General features: G+C 38.4%; 1 protein-coding gene across 1 annotated transcript in view; it reads right to left on the reverse strand.

Annotated features, from left to right (window-relative positions):
* The window catches only part of GORASP2 (golgi reassembly stacking protein 2), a 44,993-nt gene that overhangs the window by 12,453 nt on the left and 12,020 nt on the right, over positions 1–20,520 (reverse strand). The window contains exons 2-5 of the mRNA XM_049773445.1: positions 9,121–9,201; positions 7,452–7,655; positions 5,951–6,037; positions 4,348–4,478 (exon numbers count right to left, since the gene is read on the reverse strand). Of these exons, the coding sequence (XP_049629402.1) occupies positions 4,348–4,478; positions 5,951–6,037; positions 7,452–7,655; positions 9,121–9,201 (503 nt within the window). The remainder of the gene's footprint in view (positions 1–4,347; positions 4,479–5,950; positions 6,038–7,451; positions 7,656–9,120; positions 9,202–20,520) is intronic.

Raw genomic sequence — 20,520 nt, forward strand, 5'->3', positions numbered from 1 at the left:
AGGTTAAATAATTTATATTGATCAATAATAATAGCGTTTCAGCAGTAACTACATTTTGGAAACAAGATGCTTATTCATCAAAATAACTGTGTTGATAAGAAAGCTTATGAAGAGAAAATAGAGATCCTTTGAAAATAAAAAGATAGGGGCTGGCGAGGTGGCGCTAGAGGTAAGGTGTCAGCCTTGCAAGCGCTAGCCAAGGAAAGATCGCGACCGCGGTTCGACCCCCCCCCTCCCCCCCCCCGGCATCCCATATGGTCCCCCCAAGCCAGGGCAATTTCTGAGTGCTTAGTCAGGGGTAACACCTGAGCATCAAATGGGTGTGGCCCGAAAAACCAAAAAATAAAATAAAATATAATAAAATAAAATAAAAAGATAGTCAAAGAAACTGAGAGAAAATAAATATTTGTTGTAATAAATAAAGTATGGGGGCCTCAAAGGAAGAATAAAAAATAGGGGCAAAATGTATGTAAATGAGAGTAAACTTAGGAAAACTGTGTACAAGATTACCTACAGAAATAAAAGATACTAAATCATATTCAAAAGAAAAATTACTTCCAAAAGAGAACAACTGAGTTAGAGTACAGTTTACCAAGAACAAGAATACAGCAGCATTTAGACAATGTAATTTTAAAGCTACAGAAGTTCTTTGGTGTTAAGAGGTCACCATTGGAGTTCTTCCTTACATTCTTTTTTTTTTTTTTTTTTGGTTTTCGGGCCACACCCGGCGGTGCTCAGGGGTTACTCCTGGCTGTCTGCTCAGAAAGAGCTCCCGCAGGCACGGGGGACCATATGGGACACCGGGATTTGAACCAACCACCTTTGGTCCTTGATCAGCTGCTTGCAAGGCAAACACTGCTGTGCTATCTCTCCGGGCCCTTTTCTTACATTTTTTATTCCATGCTCATAACACTCGTGTGGTATCAACCTGACCTGAATTGGTATTAGAGGTTGGAGTGTTTTGTCTTTTATTTTCCTTGTTTTGGGGCTAGACCCAATATTGCTCAGGGGGAACCAAGAGATGCCAGGAATGAAATGGAGATCAGTTGTGAGAAAGGAAAGGCTTTAACCCTGTGCTAACTCTCTAGTCCACAAGTATAAAGTTTTTCTGGAGAGAAGGAAGGTGTTGGGTCATAAGCGATGGTGCTCATAGCTTATTCCTGGCTCTGCTCTCAGGTTATCACTCCTGGTAGACAGACACTGGGGATCGTATGTGATACCAGCAAGAGAATTTGGGTCAGTGTCAGTGCATGCAAAGCAAGTGCCCTACCAGCTACATTAACACACCAGCCCCAGATGTATATTTTTCTATTATAAAATTAAAATTTGTCTACTTAATGAATAAAGCACTTTGCTTTTTCTGAATTGAGTTCCGAAGAGGCAGTCTCTGAAATGAATTCAATTTTGTCAGGAGACATCTTAGTTTATAAATCTGAGCAAAGGATAAGGATAACTTAAATGACCAAATTCTTAGTATTATATTGCCATTTCACTTTTTCTCAAATTACAACAAATTTAGCATTATTTTTTTGGGCCTGCTTGCTCCAGGTTCTGCATTTAGGGATCATTCCTACTAGTGGTTAGGAGACCATATGGGGGGTCAAACTCTAGTTGGCTGAGTATAAGGTGAGCATCCTGCTCACTTTACTATCACTCAGGCCCTCAAATTTGCACTCTATTTTTTTCTTTTGTTTTTTTGGGCCACACCTGACAATGTTCTGGGGTTTCTTCTTGACTGTACTCTGGAATCACTCCTGGAGGGCTTGGGGTACCATATAGAATGCCATAGATTGAATCAGTGTTGATGCATGCAAGGCAAATCTACTGTGCTATGGTTCTGGTCCCAAATCTAATATTATTTTTTTGCTTTTGGGTCATACCCAGCAGTCCTCAGGGGTTACTATGTGCTCAGAAATCGCTTGTGGCAGGCACGGGGGACCATATGGGATGCCAGAATTCGAACCACCTTCTGTCCTGGATCGGTTATGTGCAAGGCAAATGCCCTACTGCTGTGCTATCTCTCTGGCCCCATCCAAATCTAACATTCTTATGAAAATATTTTCAGGGAATGAAATCTCAAGTAAGGGCACTGCATCAACTAACTCCTTTTCACAGCAATTTGGCAGTTTTCAAACCCTAGATTTTCTTATAACATTTACACAAAACTCAATTAAAAAGGTGACCAAGACATTTATTTTTTGTGCCAAACTCATGCTGCTCAGGGGATCCCAAGGCTTGATCCCAGGTTAGCCATATGCAAGGTAAATACTTTAACCACTGTATTACCTCTCTGGCCCTGATAAAATAATAAAAACTTGTACAATGTAAGCAATAGTTCAAAGAGCTTAAAAACTTTAGATCAGGGCCGGAGCAATAGCACAGTGGTAGGGCATTTGCCTTGCATGTGGCTGACCTGAGATGGGAGATAGACCCTGGTTTGATCCCTGGCATCCCAGGTGGCCCCCTGAGCTTGCAGGAGTGATTTCTGAGCACAGAGTCAGGAGTAACTTCTGGGTGTGGCTGGGAGGGACCCCCCCCCCAAAAAAAAAAAACCAACTACTTTAGATCATGGTTTACTTCTGGTTTGGCTTTTTGAAAATAGAGAACTAACTGGATTAAAAGTCCAGAAAGCAGATTTTACCAAATCTGCTTATAGATCGCCTTTTGTGGCTGTTACAATTCTGTACTTTGCCTAACTTTTGGTGCGTATCAATCTATTTCTTTTTTTGGTTTTTGGTTCACACCTGGAATACTCAGGGGTTACTCCTGACTGCTCAGAAATCATTCATGGCAGGCACAGGGAACCATATGGATGCTGGGGTTCAAACCACCATCCATCCTTGGTTGGCTGCATGAAAGGCAAATGCCCTACTGCTGTGCTATCTCTCTGGCCCCATTAATCTATTTCTTTTTGTTTTTGGGTCACACTCGGCCATGCTCAGGGGTTACTCCTGGCTCTAGGCTTGGGGGACCATATGGGATGCTGGGATTCAAACCACTGTCCTTCTGCATGCAAGGCAAATGCCTTACCTCCATGCTATCTCTCCGGCCCCAACAACAATCTATTTCTTTTTTTTTTTTTTTTTTTTTTGGTTTTTGGGCCACACCCGGTAACGCTCAGGGGTTACTCCTGGCTATGTGCTCAGAAGTTGCTCCTGGCTTGGGGGACCATATGGGACATCGGGGGATCGAACCGCGGTCCGTCCAAGGCTAGCGCAGGCAAGGCCGGCACCTTACCTTTAGCGCCACCGCCTGGCCCCAACAATCTATTTCTTAAAGTCAACAGTTTCTGCACAGTACTAAGATAATTCACCAAAAGAAAGCTCCTCTACTATGAGTAAAGAAAACTAGGAAAATAAAATTGATGACTATTTTATTAAAATAACAAAAAGGTTCCTAGAGAACTATTGTTGACTTATAAGCAAAGTATTTGAACCGTATAAATTGGTTGACTTATATGTAAATTTCAAAATAAATAAATATAGGGCATATTCATAAATGTATTTTCTCCTCAGGATTTCTGTAATAAATACAAACAACACATGAAATATACATCAACCAATTGTTTATGTCATCAATAAGACAAAAGTAAGCTATTAGTGAAGGTTTTCATTGAGTCAAAAGTTAGGTGAAGGGGGGTATTCTTTACATGACTGAAACCCAACTACAATCATATTTGTAATCAAGGTGTTTAAATAAAGATAAAAAAAAAAAGGTTATATGCAGCTAGGGCAGAGCAATAGCACAATGGGTAGGGCATTTGCCTTATCTGCAGCCGACCTGGGCTCAATCCCTGGCATACCGAAGACCCACTGAGCCTGCCAGGAGTAATCCCTGAGCACCGCTGGGTGTGGTTCAAAAACCAGAAATAGAAAGCAAAAAAAAAAAAAAAAAAAAAAAAAAAGTTATATGCAGGGGCTAGATCACTAGAACAGAGGGTAGGACATTAGTCTTGCACATGGTTGACCGAATTCTATCTCTAGCATCCCATATAGTTCTCAAAGACTACAAAGAGTAATTTATGAGCGCAGAGCCAGGACTAACTCCTAGTGCTGCCAGGTGTGGCTCCAAAACAAACAAAAAATATTATATGCAGATTTTCAAATGCATTGGGATCAGACCCCCCTCACTACATGCTTCTTTATCTCAAGGGTCAACTGCACAATAGATCTACTGTGTCCCTTAAATATATGCCTTATAAAAAAAACCTTGTATATCATTTTAAGTACTTCTTTTCTTTAGTGAAGTCAATAAACCAGTAAACAATTTTAAACTAAAAATAACACATTAATAACACATTTAATGAGTAAGTTGTAAGCAGTCGTAACATCTAAAAAATAAACTTACCTGCCTTCCCCACCCCATGCAGAATTTGGTGTAATAATCACTTCTCGACAGTTATCAGTGTCTGTATTATACACATAAAGTTTCAATGGCTTTGCTTCATGTGTTTCAATAAGGCTAAATAGATCTTCAGACTGCAAAAACATCACAAAACATTTATGTTGCTTAACTTTATAGTGAGTGGGACAACATAAAACAAACAAAAGCAGGCTCTCAAGTATGATTGTTTCATTCAACATTGACCAGGATTTTCCCCCTTATCAATGCTGAGTTATAGTTTATTAAAGGACCAGTTGAATAGATGCAGGGCCCTCTAGCTTTAAAACCAAAATTCCAGGGGCCTGAGAGATAGGCACTTGCCTTGCAGGAAACAGTCTTGGGTTTGATATCTGATATCTTGTGGAGTCTACAGAGCACACTCGAGAGTGATTCCTGAGTGAAGAGCCAGGATTAACTCTAAGCATTGGAGGATGTGGCCCAAAAATTAAAAAATGTTTTTTCCAGAACCAATATTCTAAGCAAGGATAACTCAATATTAACTATTTACTTTATCCAAGTTTTATTTTATTTTATTTTATTTTATTTTTTGGTGTTTTGGGCCACACCTGTTCGATGCCCAGGGGTTACTCCTGACTAAGCACTCAGAAATTGCCCCTGGCTTGGGGGAACCATATGGGACTCTGGGGGATCAAACCGTGGTCCTTCCTTGGCTAGTGCTTGCAAGGCAGACACCTTACCTCTAGCGCCACCTGGCCGGCCCCAATGCAAGTTTTATTCTGTCAGTGACTTTATCACTTAGTCAATGTTTTTAGGCAGGAGCCTTATCTAGCTGTTGCTCTCCCTAGTCAGCAATTTTAGTAAAACCTTTCTATATAAAAATTGTACATATTTGGCATTTATTCTCATTATTAAAAATGAGTTGTTTGGTTAAACTGCCCCTAGTATAGTAGTTATATACCAGGGACTATTATAAAAGGCAAAAAGGGGAAGAAAAAAATAAAATCAATAACCAAAAGTAAGAATTTATATTTTATAGTATGTGACAGTTTTTTTGTATATCACACATCAAATTATATCAGGGACAATTTTACTATACTAGGTACAATTTTATCATCTAAAAAAAGCAAAAGGTTGAAGACAAAAATTTAAACAAAAACAAAACAAATTAAAATGAGAATTTATTTATACTTATAGTATACAAAAGCTTTTTTAGTTTTTTGTTTTTCTTTTTGGTTTTTGAGCAGCACATTAGGGTTACTCTATCTCAGAAATCGCTCCTGGCAGGCTCAATGGACCATTTGGGATTGAACCCAGGTCTGTCTCGGGTCATCTGCACGCAAAGCAAATGGCCTACAGCAAATGCTGTGCTATTGCTCTGGCCTGTGACAGCTTTTTGATTACCACACACCAAATCCATCCACTGTCACACAGTGTGTTTTTCTTCACAATTCTACCAAATAAGACACCACTCAAATAAGAACCCTGAGGCATGTATTATCTTTGACCAACCCAAACCTAAATCTCAACCCTAAATACAAAGTAGCAGTAGACCTTTGAACTGAAACACAGAGAAAAAGTTATATTTCATTATCAACAAACAAATTACCTCATTCATGACAGTATCTGCTCCAATGATATAATCACTGTGAGGTCGAAGACCTGCCAGTGCTGCAGGAGAATTGGATTCTACTTCCTAGGAGACACAAAGACAGACATCTATGGATAGGAAATAATGTTCCAAACAATAAAGTTCATAGCTCCTAATTAGATTGACCTAAAAATAAACTGTTTTGCTAGAGATATGCCAAAGCATTCTACAGTTTCTGTTAAAACTACAAAATGAGGGCCCAGAGAGATAGCACAGCGGCGTTTGCCTTGCAAGCAGCCGATCCAGGACCAAAGGTGGTTGGTTCGAATCCTGGTGTCCTCATATGGTCCCCCGTGCTTGCCAGGAGCTATTTCTGAGCAGACAGCCAGGAGTAACACCTGAGCACTGCTGGGTGTGGCCCAAAAACCAAAACAAACAAACAACAAACAAAAAACCTACAAAATGAGGGGCTTGGAGTGATAGTACAGCATAGAAGATGTTTGCTCTGCATGAGGCCAACCGGGTTCAAACCATGGCATCCTTTATGGTCCCCAGAACCTGTCAGGAGTAATTCCTGAGGGAAAGGCAGGAGTAACCTCTGAGCACTGCCAGTTGTGGCCCAAAAACCAAACCAAAACAAAATCAAAGCAAACAAAAAATCCTAACAGAATATACTCTAAATCTCATAAACTTATAAATTATATATTTAATCAATATTCATAGTGTTTCTGTAGCTATCTTCCTTAACATACCTTCTAATGAGTAAAAAAAAAAAAAACAAAAACAGATCATAGGGACTGGAGTGATAGCACAGTGGATTGGGCATTTGCCTGGGATGCAGATGACCTGGGTTCGATCTCTGGCATCCCATATGGTCTCCTGAACACTGTCAGGAGTGATTCCTACAGAGAGCCAGAGCACTGCTGGGTGTGGCCCCAAAACAAATAAAGGAAATAAAAAGATTTTAGGCATCTATATTTGCTTCTCTTTCTCAAGATTTTCTTAATTCACACACACATATACACATAGATAATTTTTAAAGCTTTCTAATTAAATTATTTTTTTATTTAAGCACTGTGATTTATACCACCATTCATAATAGTTTCTGGCATACAATTCCGAAACCACACCTACCACAGTGTTAGCATCCTTCCCCACATCAATATCCTAAAGTCCCCTCCTTTACTCCCATTGCACCCCTACCCCCTCAGGCTGACTCAGGTTTGCAGCCGGACTCTTAGGTCAATTGCTATTTCCTTACTATGTTTCTTTAAATTACACAAGAGAGTGATCATTCTGTATTTGTTCTTCTGAATTCATTCAGCATGATAATCTCATTGTACCCATGTAGCATTGAATTACAAGTTAGTTCATACTTGAAAGGCAATAAATTCTAATTTTTAAGAAATGAAAAACTGCCTAACAGTACTAACCTTATAATTTCACCAAATCAAGGCAAACACTGTTAAAATACCTTCCTACATTGCTTCTGAAAGTGAAAGTGACAGATGATACGTACCAACACATGCCATACGTTTTCATTAGCCCCATCAAAGCTGCAGAAGCGAATGCTCACTCCCAAAAGGCCCTGGCCACCCCACATGTTACTTGGAGTGACTGAGGTCTCTCGGAGCTCCAGTGTTTTACTGCTGTAGATAAGCATTTTTACAGGCTTTTCAACATTTGCTTTCAGTAGATCTTTAAGAGTATCATTGTCTTTATTCTGTGAATACATAGAAATTATTTTACTTCATACAATTTAATATTAATTAATCTTAGGTTAAGTTTCCTATGGCCCTACAGTAGTAGCATTAATAATTAACATTTTTAAACATTCAACAGGCCAAGGTTTCATTAATATTCAAATGATCCCCAAGTAAAAGATGTCATGAAATTAAGAGCAACTCACATTAAGAACAAGTCCTGACTAACTTTTAGTAGAAGATGACTAAAGATTATGGTATTTATAACCCCACTTTATTTGGCTTAAGCAAAAACAAAACATCCCATATTACTAATCTAGTATGAATTTAACTTTAAAATCTAGAGCGTTAGTATGGTTGAAGTTCAGCTTGGTACTCTGTTCTTTAAAAATATGCTTCATTTATTAGAGGCTGGAAGAAAATGACAATGGAAATATTTTACAATTTCATTAAAAGAATAAGTAAGGGCCAGCCACTTATAAGTAATGAATAAAAAGTTGACACTTGTGAGAAAGTTAGACCACCAAATGGCTATTGCTAAAATTATCTTTGCTAAAATTATTTCATTTCTTCCATTAGTGTAGGTATGTCGAACACAACTTATAAAAACTGGTTTTAATTCTATATTTTGGAACATATAACTAAGTCAGCTTCTAAAAACTACTTATCTATCATAGAATTTAGGTGCAATGAAACTGATAAACTATTTGAACACAAGTCTTAAATAATTGATTTGCCAGGAACTTACAAAAGCCTGACATCTTTGTTTTTTGGGTCACACCCAGCAGCACTCAGGGGTTACTCCTGGCTCTATGCTCAGAAATCGCTCCTGGCAGGCTCAGGGGACCATATGGGATGCCGGGATTTGAACCACTGTCCTTCTGCACGAAAGGCAAACGCCTTACCTCCATGCTATTTTTCCGGCAAAGCCTGACATCTTAAAATCAGTGTAACTTTCACTTTCATGGTTTCTTTTCTTTTTTTTTTTTTTTTGGTTTTTGGGCCACACCCGGTAACGCTCAGGGGTTACTCCTGGCTACGTGCTCAGAAGTTGCTCCTGGCTTGGGGGACCATATGGGACACCGGGGGATTGAACCGCGGAACGTCCAAGGCTAGCGCAGGCAAGGCAGGCACCTTACCTTTAGCGCCACCGCCCGGCCCTTGGTTTCTTTTCGATTAAAGAAAACTTTAACGTTTAAAGTAGAAGTCTCCAGAGATTATATTCCCTGAATACCATCATTAGAATATAAGGTATAGCAGTGTGTATATGTGTGTGTGTTTGTGTATATATGCATATATATACTATTTGTACTATTACACATTTGAATTTTCATGCTTACTGTAGAATTATTTTTTAAAATTGGTAGCATACCAATTTTTATATGTTTATAACTAATGAATATCCATCCTAAGACAACCTGAAAAAAATTCCTTTTACAAATGATTACAAATACTACAGGAAATACTATAAAATGTTGAACTTACTAATCTCGAACCATTAATAGAAACAATAAAATCAAAGAATGGCTCCAGACCAGCTCTATGTCCTGGGGAATTTTCTTGTACCTAAAAAACAAAAATGCAAAAGGTTAAACCAACAAAAATTTGCAAGTTAAATGTTAATACAGGTTCTTTTTAGTAAAAATGATTAATTTTATTGATAGTTTTCTCTTTTTTTCCCTATCTTTCCAAAAATAATTCCCTTTATTCTACTTAATTTCATTTGTATATGATTTTTCTCCTCTATGGTTCTATATTCCACACCACTTTTTACTTTTTGGGTGATTTGGGGCAAATTCCTAGCTTTCAGCACATGACAAAGTAGGTAGGTAATCATCACAAGTGACAAATTAAACTTCATTTAACAAGCACTTATTCTATGTCTTTTAACAAGGCACCATTTAGTTACAAAGCTAGTATTAGAATATAGTTGCTGATGTCAAGACTGAGGAATAGTAAAAAAAAGGGGGGGGATGGGAAAGGAGACAAAGGACAAAGAACCTCTAATCATGGGACTATAAAACCAAAGAGCTTAGGGGATAATGGAAATACAGTTGAACAGGGAAGCTTAATTTTCTTTTTTTCTCTTTTTTATTTATTTATTTTTTTTTGTTTTTTGGGTCACTCCTGGCCATGCTCAGAAGTCGCTCCTGGCAGGTGCAGGGGACCATATGGGATGCTGGGATTCGAATTGAACCGGGGTCCGTCCTATGTTGGCTGCGTGCAAGGCACGCCTTACTGATGTTCTCGCCTTACTGATGTTCTATCGTTCCGGCCCAGAAGCTTAAATTACAACACATTAACAAAGGGCACAGACACACACACACACAAAAGCTTAAATTACAACACATTAACAAAGGGCACACACACGCACACACACAAACACACAACATTTGAATGGTTCTAGGGTACTTTTGTTTTGCACTGGCAACCTGAGTTCGATCCTGGCAACCCATATGATCTCCTCAGTCTACCAGGAGTGATTAATGAGCTAATTTCTGAGTACAGCCAAACCAAAAGCAAACCAAAAGAAGGGATAGGGGCCAGGAAGAGGGTTCAAAGGGCTGTAGAGTATGTTTTGCATGTGGAAGCTCCAGGTTCAAAGTCTACCAACCAGCCTCTGAACACTGCCAGTATGGCACAAACAAATAAAGAGATAAGAAGGGTCAGTTCCAGTGGAAGAGCAAATGCCCAGCATGCACGAGGTACCTGCATTTAATCCTTAGCAATGCATGGTCCACTAGCACTGCCAAGTGTACATGGAGCTACTGCACACATCACTAGGCTGAGTATCATTAGGAGTGGCTCTTTGTAATAACCATATTTCACCACATAAACATTACCGTCACATAACTGCCACACCACACTTTTAAGTGATACCAGACAAACTTAAAAGGACATTGTCATTAATAGTTTCAGCTCACCCTTTTGCAAAAATAACTGATATCAAATCTGTAATAATTATGAAGTGAAATGCAATAGAATCTTAAAAGGTGAATATGGACAGGGGGTTAGGAAGAATATATGAATATGAAGAAATATTGAGCAAAATTCCAGAAGTAGGAATTTGGAAAATGATAATATATATATCTATACATATATATACATAATAAATCAGAGTCATATGGAAGAGGCATAAAACTACAGAGGTTGAAAATATAAATATCCTTTAGTCCAGGGGATGCTAATCTAAAGTTTGTAAATGATTTCATGTATCATGGGAATACTGCAGCTCCTAACACTGGGTGTTGTGATTTGCATTCGATTTTTAGAGTATAAAGATCCATGGCTTTGGACAGATTCTTCATGATCAAAAAAAGGGAGGGTTGAAATCACTGATTATGTGCAACTCTTTTATTTGACAGGTAAGAAATCTTTAGGACTTGCCAAAAGTTTAGTGGTTAAACTTAAAAGTACATATTATAATCGGAACGGTTGAAGCCAGATTTCTAAAAAACTTTATGTAGAATAAAATTATTTATGATAAAATAGTGAAGAAAAAAGGCAATACGATCCACTTTGTAGTTTCTCATCTAAAATATTTGTGTTGTTTTTGGTTTTGAGGTCACATCTGAAGGTGCTCAGGATTACTCCTGGCTCTGCATTCAGGAATCATACAAACATTGAGCTTAGGGAACCATTTGGGACACCAAGAATCAAACCCGGCTCAGGCATATTTAAGGCAAGTGCCCTACCTGCTGTACTATCTTCCTGGTTCCTCTTCTAAAATGTTTTTTTTTTTTTTTGGGTTACACCTGGCAGTGCTCAGGGGTTACTCCTAGCTCAAGGTTCAGAAATCACCCCTGGCAGGCACAAGGGACCATATGGGATGCCGGGATTTGAACCACCGTCCTTTTGCATGAAAGACAAACGCCTTACCTCCATGCTATCTCTCCGGCCCAAATGTTTTTGTTTTAAATTATCTTGATAGCCTTCTGGGTTCAATCCCCAGCACCACTTACTCCCTTGAGCATTACTGAGAAAAATCTCTAAGCACTATGCTGAGAGTAGCCCCTAAACAAAAGGAAAAGGAAACACATTTTTGTGGTGTTGGGAATTAACAAGGTCAGTGGGATGTAAGCCAAGTGTCTTTAATCCCAGTACTCCCTGGTCTCCAGAAATTTTTATTATTTGATATTACAAAACACTGCCAAAGCGATCCTATGAACATAAGTTTGCATTGCTATTTGAAGGCTGATTTTGTTACGGTCCTAACAGTTGTAAAGCCTGTTCTCCTTATGTTGTTTTTGGGTCACACCCAGCAGTACTCAGGACTTATTCCTGGCTCTGGGCTCAAGGAACTATATGGGATGATGGGGATTGAAGCTGGGTCCATCATTTACAAGGCAAGCACCCTATTTGTTATACTATCATTCCAGCCCCCTATAGCCAGTTCTGAAGCTATACAAGCAATACACATTCATCCCCACAGAAAGCTGTAGCTATTTAAACAGGGACAGATTTTAGGGCTTTCAAGATAGAATCTCGATTATTCCCAGAATGTTCCTCCAAAGTCAATCAGAATCACCATTTTTAAAAATTTAATGTTAACTTTTATTTAGAACCAAATTATACTATCATTGCCTCTGAAGAGGCAAAACTGGATTTTCTTTTTATTGTCAACATAGGACTAGATATTGCTATTCAACAAAATTTAATTATGAAAAATGATGAGCTTCTGCAAGTTTTCTTACATATCTTAAATTAAGTTATTTCTGAAAATTAAACAACCTGATTATTTTAGCACTAATTAAAAATAATCAGTACAGCACTAATAAAATCAATAAAAATAATTCTCACTGTCCCCACTTTTCCTTTTTTTGTTGTTGCAATAAGCAGAGATTCCCAAAAGTTTGGTTATGGGGCTTGCCAGCAGGGTCAGACACTTTAGCCGTCCTTCTCAGACATGTAGTCATGCACTCAAGTTGCAGCATCAGTGGCAGCAGACAGCAGAGGGGCCAGGTCTGTTCGGCACATGGGCTGAACTGAGCACCAAACTCAAGGTCTCACGTCTACAAGGTAGATATTTCTTTTTAATTATTTGTTTATTTTTATTATTTTTGGTGGGGGGGTCAACTCTGCAGTGCTCAGGGCTTTCTCCTTTTTGGTTCTGTGCTGAGGCATCACTCCTGGAAGGCTCAGTAGGAATCCACCCAGGGTGCCGGGCCTCCAACCCAGGTCGTCATATTCAAGGCAAATAAATGCCTGCCTTCTGTATGCTCTCTCTCTGGTTCCAATCAAGTAAGCTACTTTTAGCCATCAAAACATTCTCCACCTCCTCTATGTTTGATTTTCTAAAACAGGGAACATTTTGTTTTCTATATTATCAAGCAAAGGTAGAAAACTCAAAATAGCAGATAGATTTTCCTAAGTGTCAAATCTCTGAAAGTAAATGATGGCTACTGGAGCTACAATGAGGAGAAAGTAAGGTCAGTCACAGCAAGTGGGTCAGCTATCTGTGTGAGATGCCCTTTTCTTAGGTGCTTATCAGTTAGGTGTGAAATGCCTCAGGTGTAAGAAGTAGCAAAGGGATCAATTTCAGATTACTCCACAGAGGCTGCCAAATGTTTGCTTTTCAGTTAAAAAGGGTAAAGACAGCACTTAAGTACCAACTGAGAAAGTGATCCACACAGATTCTTATCATGCCGCTGAGTATAAAGTTTTACCACTACTTGTGTGAAATGAAAAGTTTAACACCATTAAAAGCACTTTCCCTCATATCTCAAAAATAGATTCAATAATTTGAATTCTAAAATAAAGTTAAATAATTCTTTCTCTAATTCTCTTTTGAATTTCCATTTGTTACAAACACTGATCTCTTGTCTGTTACTAATGGAGCTTGAAATTAATTTTTTCCCCTTAAATTCATTTATACCACTAATACCAGCACAATTATGGCTAATGGACATTCTAATTATTGCGAGGAAGACAGTAGAGGGAGCCCTAAAAAATACTTTTTGATTCTAATACTCTTTTTTTTGGTTTTTGGATCACACCTGGCAGCACTCAGGGATTCCTCCTGGCTCTACGCTCAAAAATCGCCCCTGGCAGGCTCTGGGGACCATATGGGATGTCAGGATTCGAACCACCAAGGCAAATGCTCTACCTCCATGCTATCTCTTCGCCACCGATTCTAATACTCTTATTACTATTTCATAACATGGAAAATAAGATCCTCAGAAAAGCCAATTATACGCACGGACTGGCAGGTTGCTCTGGCTGTATTACCTGCTGACAAGAATCTCTTAGGTACAATGCTCTCAAGTATCAGACTACCATGTTAATTCTTTTTGTTCCTTATAAGACTTGTTTTGATTATCCTGTTAAAGTATCTTAATTAAAAACACATGCACAACATATCACTTGTGCCACAGACCATAATCAAAAGTTTATTAAAATTTTATAATTTTGAAAAAATTACTCTAAAAAGATAATTCAGAAACGGACTTACTTTTGAACCATAGCTTTACCTATCAGACGTGTGAGCTTGATATGATTTTACCTTTCTGGATCATAATTTTCTCATCTATAAGAATAATGCCATCTATTTTATAAGGTTATTGTAGAAATTTAGTGGGTCTAAGTTTATGAAATGCCTAATTAAATCACTGCCTGATGGCAAGAGCCCAATCGATTTTATTTCATTTGTTTTGTTTTGGGGCCACGGCTGGTAGTGCTCAGGGCTGGTTCTTGGCTCTGCACTCAAGGATCACTTGGGTAACTGTATGCGGTGCCAGGGATCAAACCTGGCTGGTAGTGTTCAAGGCAAATACCCTATCCACTGTACTATCACTCCAGCCCCCAAAAGTCCTACATATTTTAAATTCACTTTTTAATTCTTCAATTTCCATCCAGCTAATTCCTGCATACTTCATTATTTTTCTTAGCATTACTTTTCCCTCACTTCTTTTGAAAAAGAAAAAATATGTAAAATGTTAGGATGAGAGGAACTGTTAAGTGTTATGTCTTAAAAATCAATTTGAAGAACCAGAGCCATAGCATAGTGAGTAGGATGTTTGCCTTGCATTGGGGCCGACCATGTTTGATCCTTGGTATCCTATATGGCTCCTTGAGCCTGCTGAAAATAATTTCTGAACACAGAACAAGGAGTAATTCTTGAGCATCACCAGGTGTGGCCCAAACACTACTCCTCCAAATCAATTCAAAGATCTGGAGCAATTGTACAATGAGCAGAGTGTTTGCTTTGCATGTGGCCAACTCAGATTTGTTCCCAGGGAACCTACATGTTCCCTAGAGCCCAGCAAGAGAGATCCCTAAGGAGCCGGAGTGGTGATGCTAAAGGAAAGGCGTCTGCCTTGCAAGTGCTAGCTTAGGATGGACCGCGGTTTGATCCTCGGCGTCCCATATGGTCCCCACAGCTAGGAGCAATTTCTGAGCGCATAGCCAGGAGTAACCCCTGAGCATCAAATGGGTGTGCCCCCAAAGAGTGATCCCTGAGTGCAAAGCTAGGAGTAAGACCTGCCAGTATGGAAATCCAACCTCCCCACATCACACACCAATCAATTGAAGGGACTGTAGCAATTGTACAGTGGGTAGAGTGGGTAGGTCTTGCATGTGGCAGACCTAGGCTTGATGCTCCATATCTCATATGGTCCCTTCAGCACCACCAGAAGAAATTCCTAAACTCAGAGCAAAGAGAAACCCAGAGCACCTGTATGTGGCCCAAGCAAACAAAAACAACTAAAAATAAAAGCAACTTAAAAAAAAAACACTACATGTGGCTCAAAAACCAAAACAAAAACAGAAAACAAAACAAAACACAAACAACCCCCACAAAATTTCAGATGGACAGAAAATCTAAAGATCAAAGCTTTTAAAGAAAACATAGAATAGTTGAGTTCTATTCAAGTATTAATAGTTCTTAGATTGGAAACAATAAACTGTAATCTTAAACTAAAAAATATCAATAAGAGCTAAAATAAGACAATAAGACAGCCTGACAAGGACCTGGAGAAATTAAAGCTTTCACACATTCATGATGTGAAATTAAAATAATGTGCCCAGTGTAAAAAAAAAATTTGGCTGATCCTAAAAAAGTAAACCACAAAGCTGTGTGATACAGCAATTCTACATCTAGGCATCCTAATAAAGAGAAATAAAAACTTGCCCGTATAAACATTGGATGCAAATGTCCTAGCAGCATTATTCATAAATTAGAAAGCAGAAATTACTCAAGTGACTAAACAAATAACTGAATGAACAAAATGGCTTAGCCACAAATAGGAATATCTGGGGCAATAAAAAATGATTTACTAATATGTGGCACAACATGAACGAGCTTTGCAAAAACATGCTGGAAGATGGGGCTTCATCACCTTTATATGTGGCATACTGAGTTCAACCTCTGGCACTGCAATGTGAGCCGAGCACATGTCCTGGCAATTCTGCTTTGATCTTTGATTTCTGACCACACTAGAGCTAGTGAATGAGCACCACCAGTGAAAGGGGAACCCTGGCAAGCACCATAAGCAAAAAAGATAATGTGAGCACAGTGATCCAGGGTTTAACTCTTGGAGACCACACGTGTGAACACCACAGCAACCCCCAGCGAACCCTGTAGAATCTGCATGAGTGAAACAATCCTCAGCGAGGATGGTGACCTGATGTGTGGCTGACTCCTGGCAAACAACTGAAATGTGAAAATACCACAACCAAGTTCATGTCTGACTCCAGTCAGCCACTGCAAAGGGAAAGGTCAAAAGATAAAAAAGAAAGCATCTTGCTAAGCAAAATAAAGCAATCACAAAGACCACAAAAGCAAAGGTGATTAAAAGCAAATACAAACAAATAGAACTACTGCACACCAATGGAAACCACCAACAAATGAAAACTTGACAAATGGCTAAAAATAATTGCAATTTATAACCAGATTAATACTCAAAATAAAACAATAAGTTCATAAAATTCAATAGCAAAAATAAAATCCAATTAAATATAGGTAGATCCAAATAAAGTTTTCTGAAGGGGACATAAAGTTGGCCAACAGGTACATGACAGATAGTTAACGTCACTGATCATTATGAGAATGCAGATCAAAATCTATTAACTACATTAAAAAGATAAGTACAAACATCACTGGTAATGCGGAAGAAAAGAACTGTCATTCCGTGTTGGAGGAAATATAAATTGGGCAGCCAATACATGAAGCAATAGGGCGCCGTCTCAATCAATTTCTCAAAAATATAAAAACAGACTCACCCTTGACCCAACAATTCATTCTGGGTGTTTGTCCTAAGTAAATGAAAATAAAAAAAGATAAAAAAAGATATGCAGTCCCATGTTTTCTGCAACAATATTTACAATGGTCAAATTATAAATAACTTCAGTGGCCATTACTGAATAACAAGATTAAATTATGTTATGTATTTATATGCTTATGTATGAATATATGCATACATCATGGACTACCTGTCTGCCATAAGAGACATTCTGCAGAATAATAACAATTGGAAGGAAAATAACATGGATGTTTTTTAAGGGCATTAGATTAAGTGAAGTCAAAAACAAACAGGAAGGCTGGAGAGACAGTATTAGCAGGTAGGATGCTTGACATGCATGGATATAAAGTATTATTAAAGTGCTATTATGTTTTCATCTCAGGAGAGGATGTTTCACTGGAAAGCCAGCTAGTAAAAGTATGTTCTGCAGGAAAATTAAGGCTAAATCTCATGATATTTATAGATGATTGAGAATCAAAAAAATGAGGAAAAAGACTGTTTTAGAAGTTGATTGGGAAAATAGCTAATGGTATTTTTCCTGTAGGACAGTTTTTTGTACCTTTTGTGGAGAGTCAGGGAGTACCTTTTGTGTGTGTGTGCGCCCCACCTAACTATGCTCAGGACTGTCTCTGTGCTCAGGGATCACTCCTGGAAGTGTTCAAGCACTACATGTGATGTTGGGGTTGAACTGTAGTTGGCCAAAGGACTGCCTTTTTCCCGTTACTCTCTTGCTCTTCCACTTTATTTTTTACTATAATACAAAATAAAATTATTTCTTTCCCTGCATAGCATTACATCTCATTAAAAAAATACTGATACTTAGTAAGTAAAGGTTTCTGATGTTTTGTTCTGGTATTTTCTTGAAGATGTTTGTCCATATTGTGTACAATAAAGACATGATCCACTAATTTATTTCAGAACCCCTTAAAACTACCCTTAAGATTAAAAGACATTATTTTGAGCACTGTCAATATATAGTTTGTGATTCAAGCTTCTCATCATTGATGCTAATTTTTAATATGAATATGAGGGGGGTGGGAAAATATGAATATGAATATCCCTTTTCTATATTGATCATTTCTTTGCTTCTTGAAGAATGAATTGATCCTAGCAAATGTTCTTTATAGGGGCTACCTTGTAGCAGTACTGAGGGACAACAGGGCCACACCCAGACATGGTTAGAATGCATCATTCTATGGATCCAATTTAGGGGTCATTGGTGCCAGGAATGTGGCGCAGTGGTAAATAAAGTACGTGCCTTGAATGCATTAGACCTGGGTTCAATTCTTAGCACTAAGGAAAACTCCACTTCTACCACAAACATTTTAGATATGTGGTTTAGACTATCTTTTTGATTCCTGCCTTACAAGTTTTACCTTAATGTATTTTTTTCTAGAGTGTGTGTGAAAAAAACTTTCAAACGGTAAAGTTTGCCTCTTAGAAGTGCCAATAATCAGGTTCATACATTCTTCTACTCATTCATGTTGTTACTAATAAATATTGAAGTATTAAAATTACATTATAATCTTTTGGGAGGGTTGATCCTGCAGGGCACAGGACTAACTCCTGGCTCTGCTCTCAGGTATCAATTTTGGGGGAAACACAGGTACAATTTGAGAAGGTGGGGAACAAGCCCAGGTTGGCCACATGGAAGACAAGTATTCACACAACACAATCTCTGGCCCTGTTATAGTAAATTTTTAAAAACGTGTTAGATATTTCCTGAGCATAGAAGCATAGGTGCTAAACATAACTTAACCCTCTATGTCTATTTTATATTGAGATTTATTTGACATGGAACATATTCTCAGGTGTACATTATGATTCATTATTTGTATACAGTATAAGACAATACCACAGTAAAAATAGATGACATCCATCATCATAGTTACATTATCTTTTCTTATGACAACTTTTTCTGAAGGCTTACTCTCTTTCATAGATACTCAGACATGTAATAGCTGCCTTAATGTGCACTATATATCCATGATTTATGTACTTTATGAGAAATTTATACCTTTTGATCCCCTTCACTCATTCACTAATGCCTACTCCTCTGCCTTTGCCTGTCAGAAAGAGTCCTTTCATTTCACAAGAGCCCAAGCCCCAGTGTACCCCCCACCCACATCGCACACACTTATACCTTACTTAAAGGAGGGAAGGTCCACAGTACAAGACAGTGTAATCATTCTATGTACATGGTAGGGGTATTTTTTCAAATCCACTTGAGAATACTTGGACACTTCCAGCTGAGGAGTGTTGTGCTGATGCCTTACATTAACCAAGGAAACTAGAATGCTGATTTCAAAACAAAGTATCATCAGACTATGTATAAAGTAGTATCAAAAATACACTTCCCAAGTTTCTGGTATAGTGATCTCCCTTAAGTTTTCTAATCATGTCAGTATTTCCATAAAACTTGATCTTCAGAAGGCTATCTGCTATTGTACCTCTAGTTCATCTCCACATGAAAGATACAAATAAAACCTTTGTGTCACTTTCTAAATAACTACAACCTAAGTTAATGTTAACACTCTCTCACCTTTGTACTACTTTTATTTTTTAGTTAAAAAAATGTTTTTGGGGGTTACTCCTGGCTCTGCACTCAGAAATCACTCCTGGCAGGCTCGGGGATCATATGGGATGCCGGGGATCGAACTCAAGTCTGTCCTGGGTTAGCTGCATGCAAGGCAAACACCCTACAGCTGTGCGATCACTCAGGCCTCCTAAAAATTTTTTTTTTTACTTTTGCTTTTGGGCTACATCCAGTGACACTCAAAGGTTACTCCTAGCTCTGTGCTCAGAAATTACTTCTGGCAGACTCATGGGACCCTACGGGATGTCGAGACTAGAACCTGTGTCAGCCATGTGCAAGGCAACACCCTACCCGCTATGCTATTGCTCTGGCCCCAGTCTTGTTTTTAACAAAACAGCAGAAATGATAAATAAATCTAAAAAAAGTTCAAGCTAAGTACACCCAAATGATGACTCAATACACATAAAGCTTCAAGCTTTAATGTGCTTAATGTATCAAAACAATGAAGAGATTTGGATTGTGGTATTTAAAAAGAAAAACAAATACTTCAAAGTTATTTATTTTTTTAAAAGGGTAAATTTGGAGTTGAGGTACTCTTCTATATGTGCAGAAGAGTCAATTTTCCTAGTTGAGAGTATGCACAAATGTGTAGTAAGTATTCCTACAAAAGACTTAAAGAAAGAATGCATAAATAATTCAAGAGTCATCTGTTACAATAGTCTCCTCATATGGTTCATTTTTGGTTCTGATTTATTTTACTCCTGGCAGCGCTTAGAGGACTAGGGAATCAAATCCAGGTTAGCTATGTGCAAGGCAAGCATGCTATCTGCTGTACCATCCATCTCTCGGCCTCCTCTCCTCAAATGTTCAACTAAAATAATTCAAAGTGATAAATGCTCTCTTGACATTGACCCTATGAAATAATTTGTAATATATAAAGCTATCTTAAATAAAATTTTAATAACTAAAATTAAAAGAAAACCTATCGGGGCCAGGAAGGTGGCGCTAGAGGTAAGGTGTCTGCCTTGCAAGCGCTAGCGTAGGATGGACCGCAGTTCGATCCCCCGGCGTCCCATATGGTCCCCCCAAGCCAGGGGCAATTTCTGAGCG

The sequence above is a fragment of the Suncus etruscus genome, chromosome 5 (assembly GCF_024139225.1).
Source record: "Suncus etruscus isolate mSunEtr1 chromosome 5, mSunEtr1.pri.cur, whole genome shotgun sequence".
In the NCBI taxonomy this organism is placed as follows: domain Eukaryota; kingdom Metazoa; phylum Chordata; class Mammalia; order Eulipotyphla; family Soricidae; genus Suncus; species Suncus etruscus.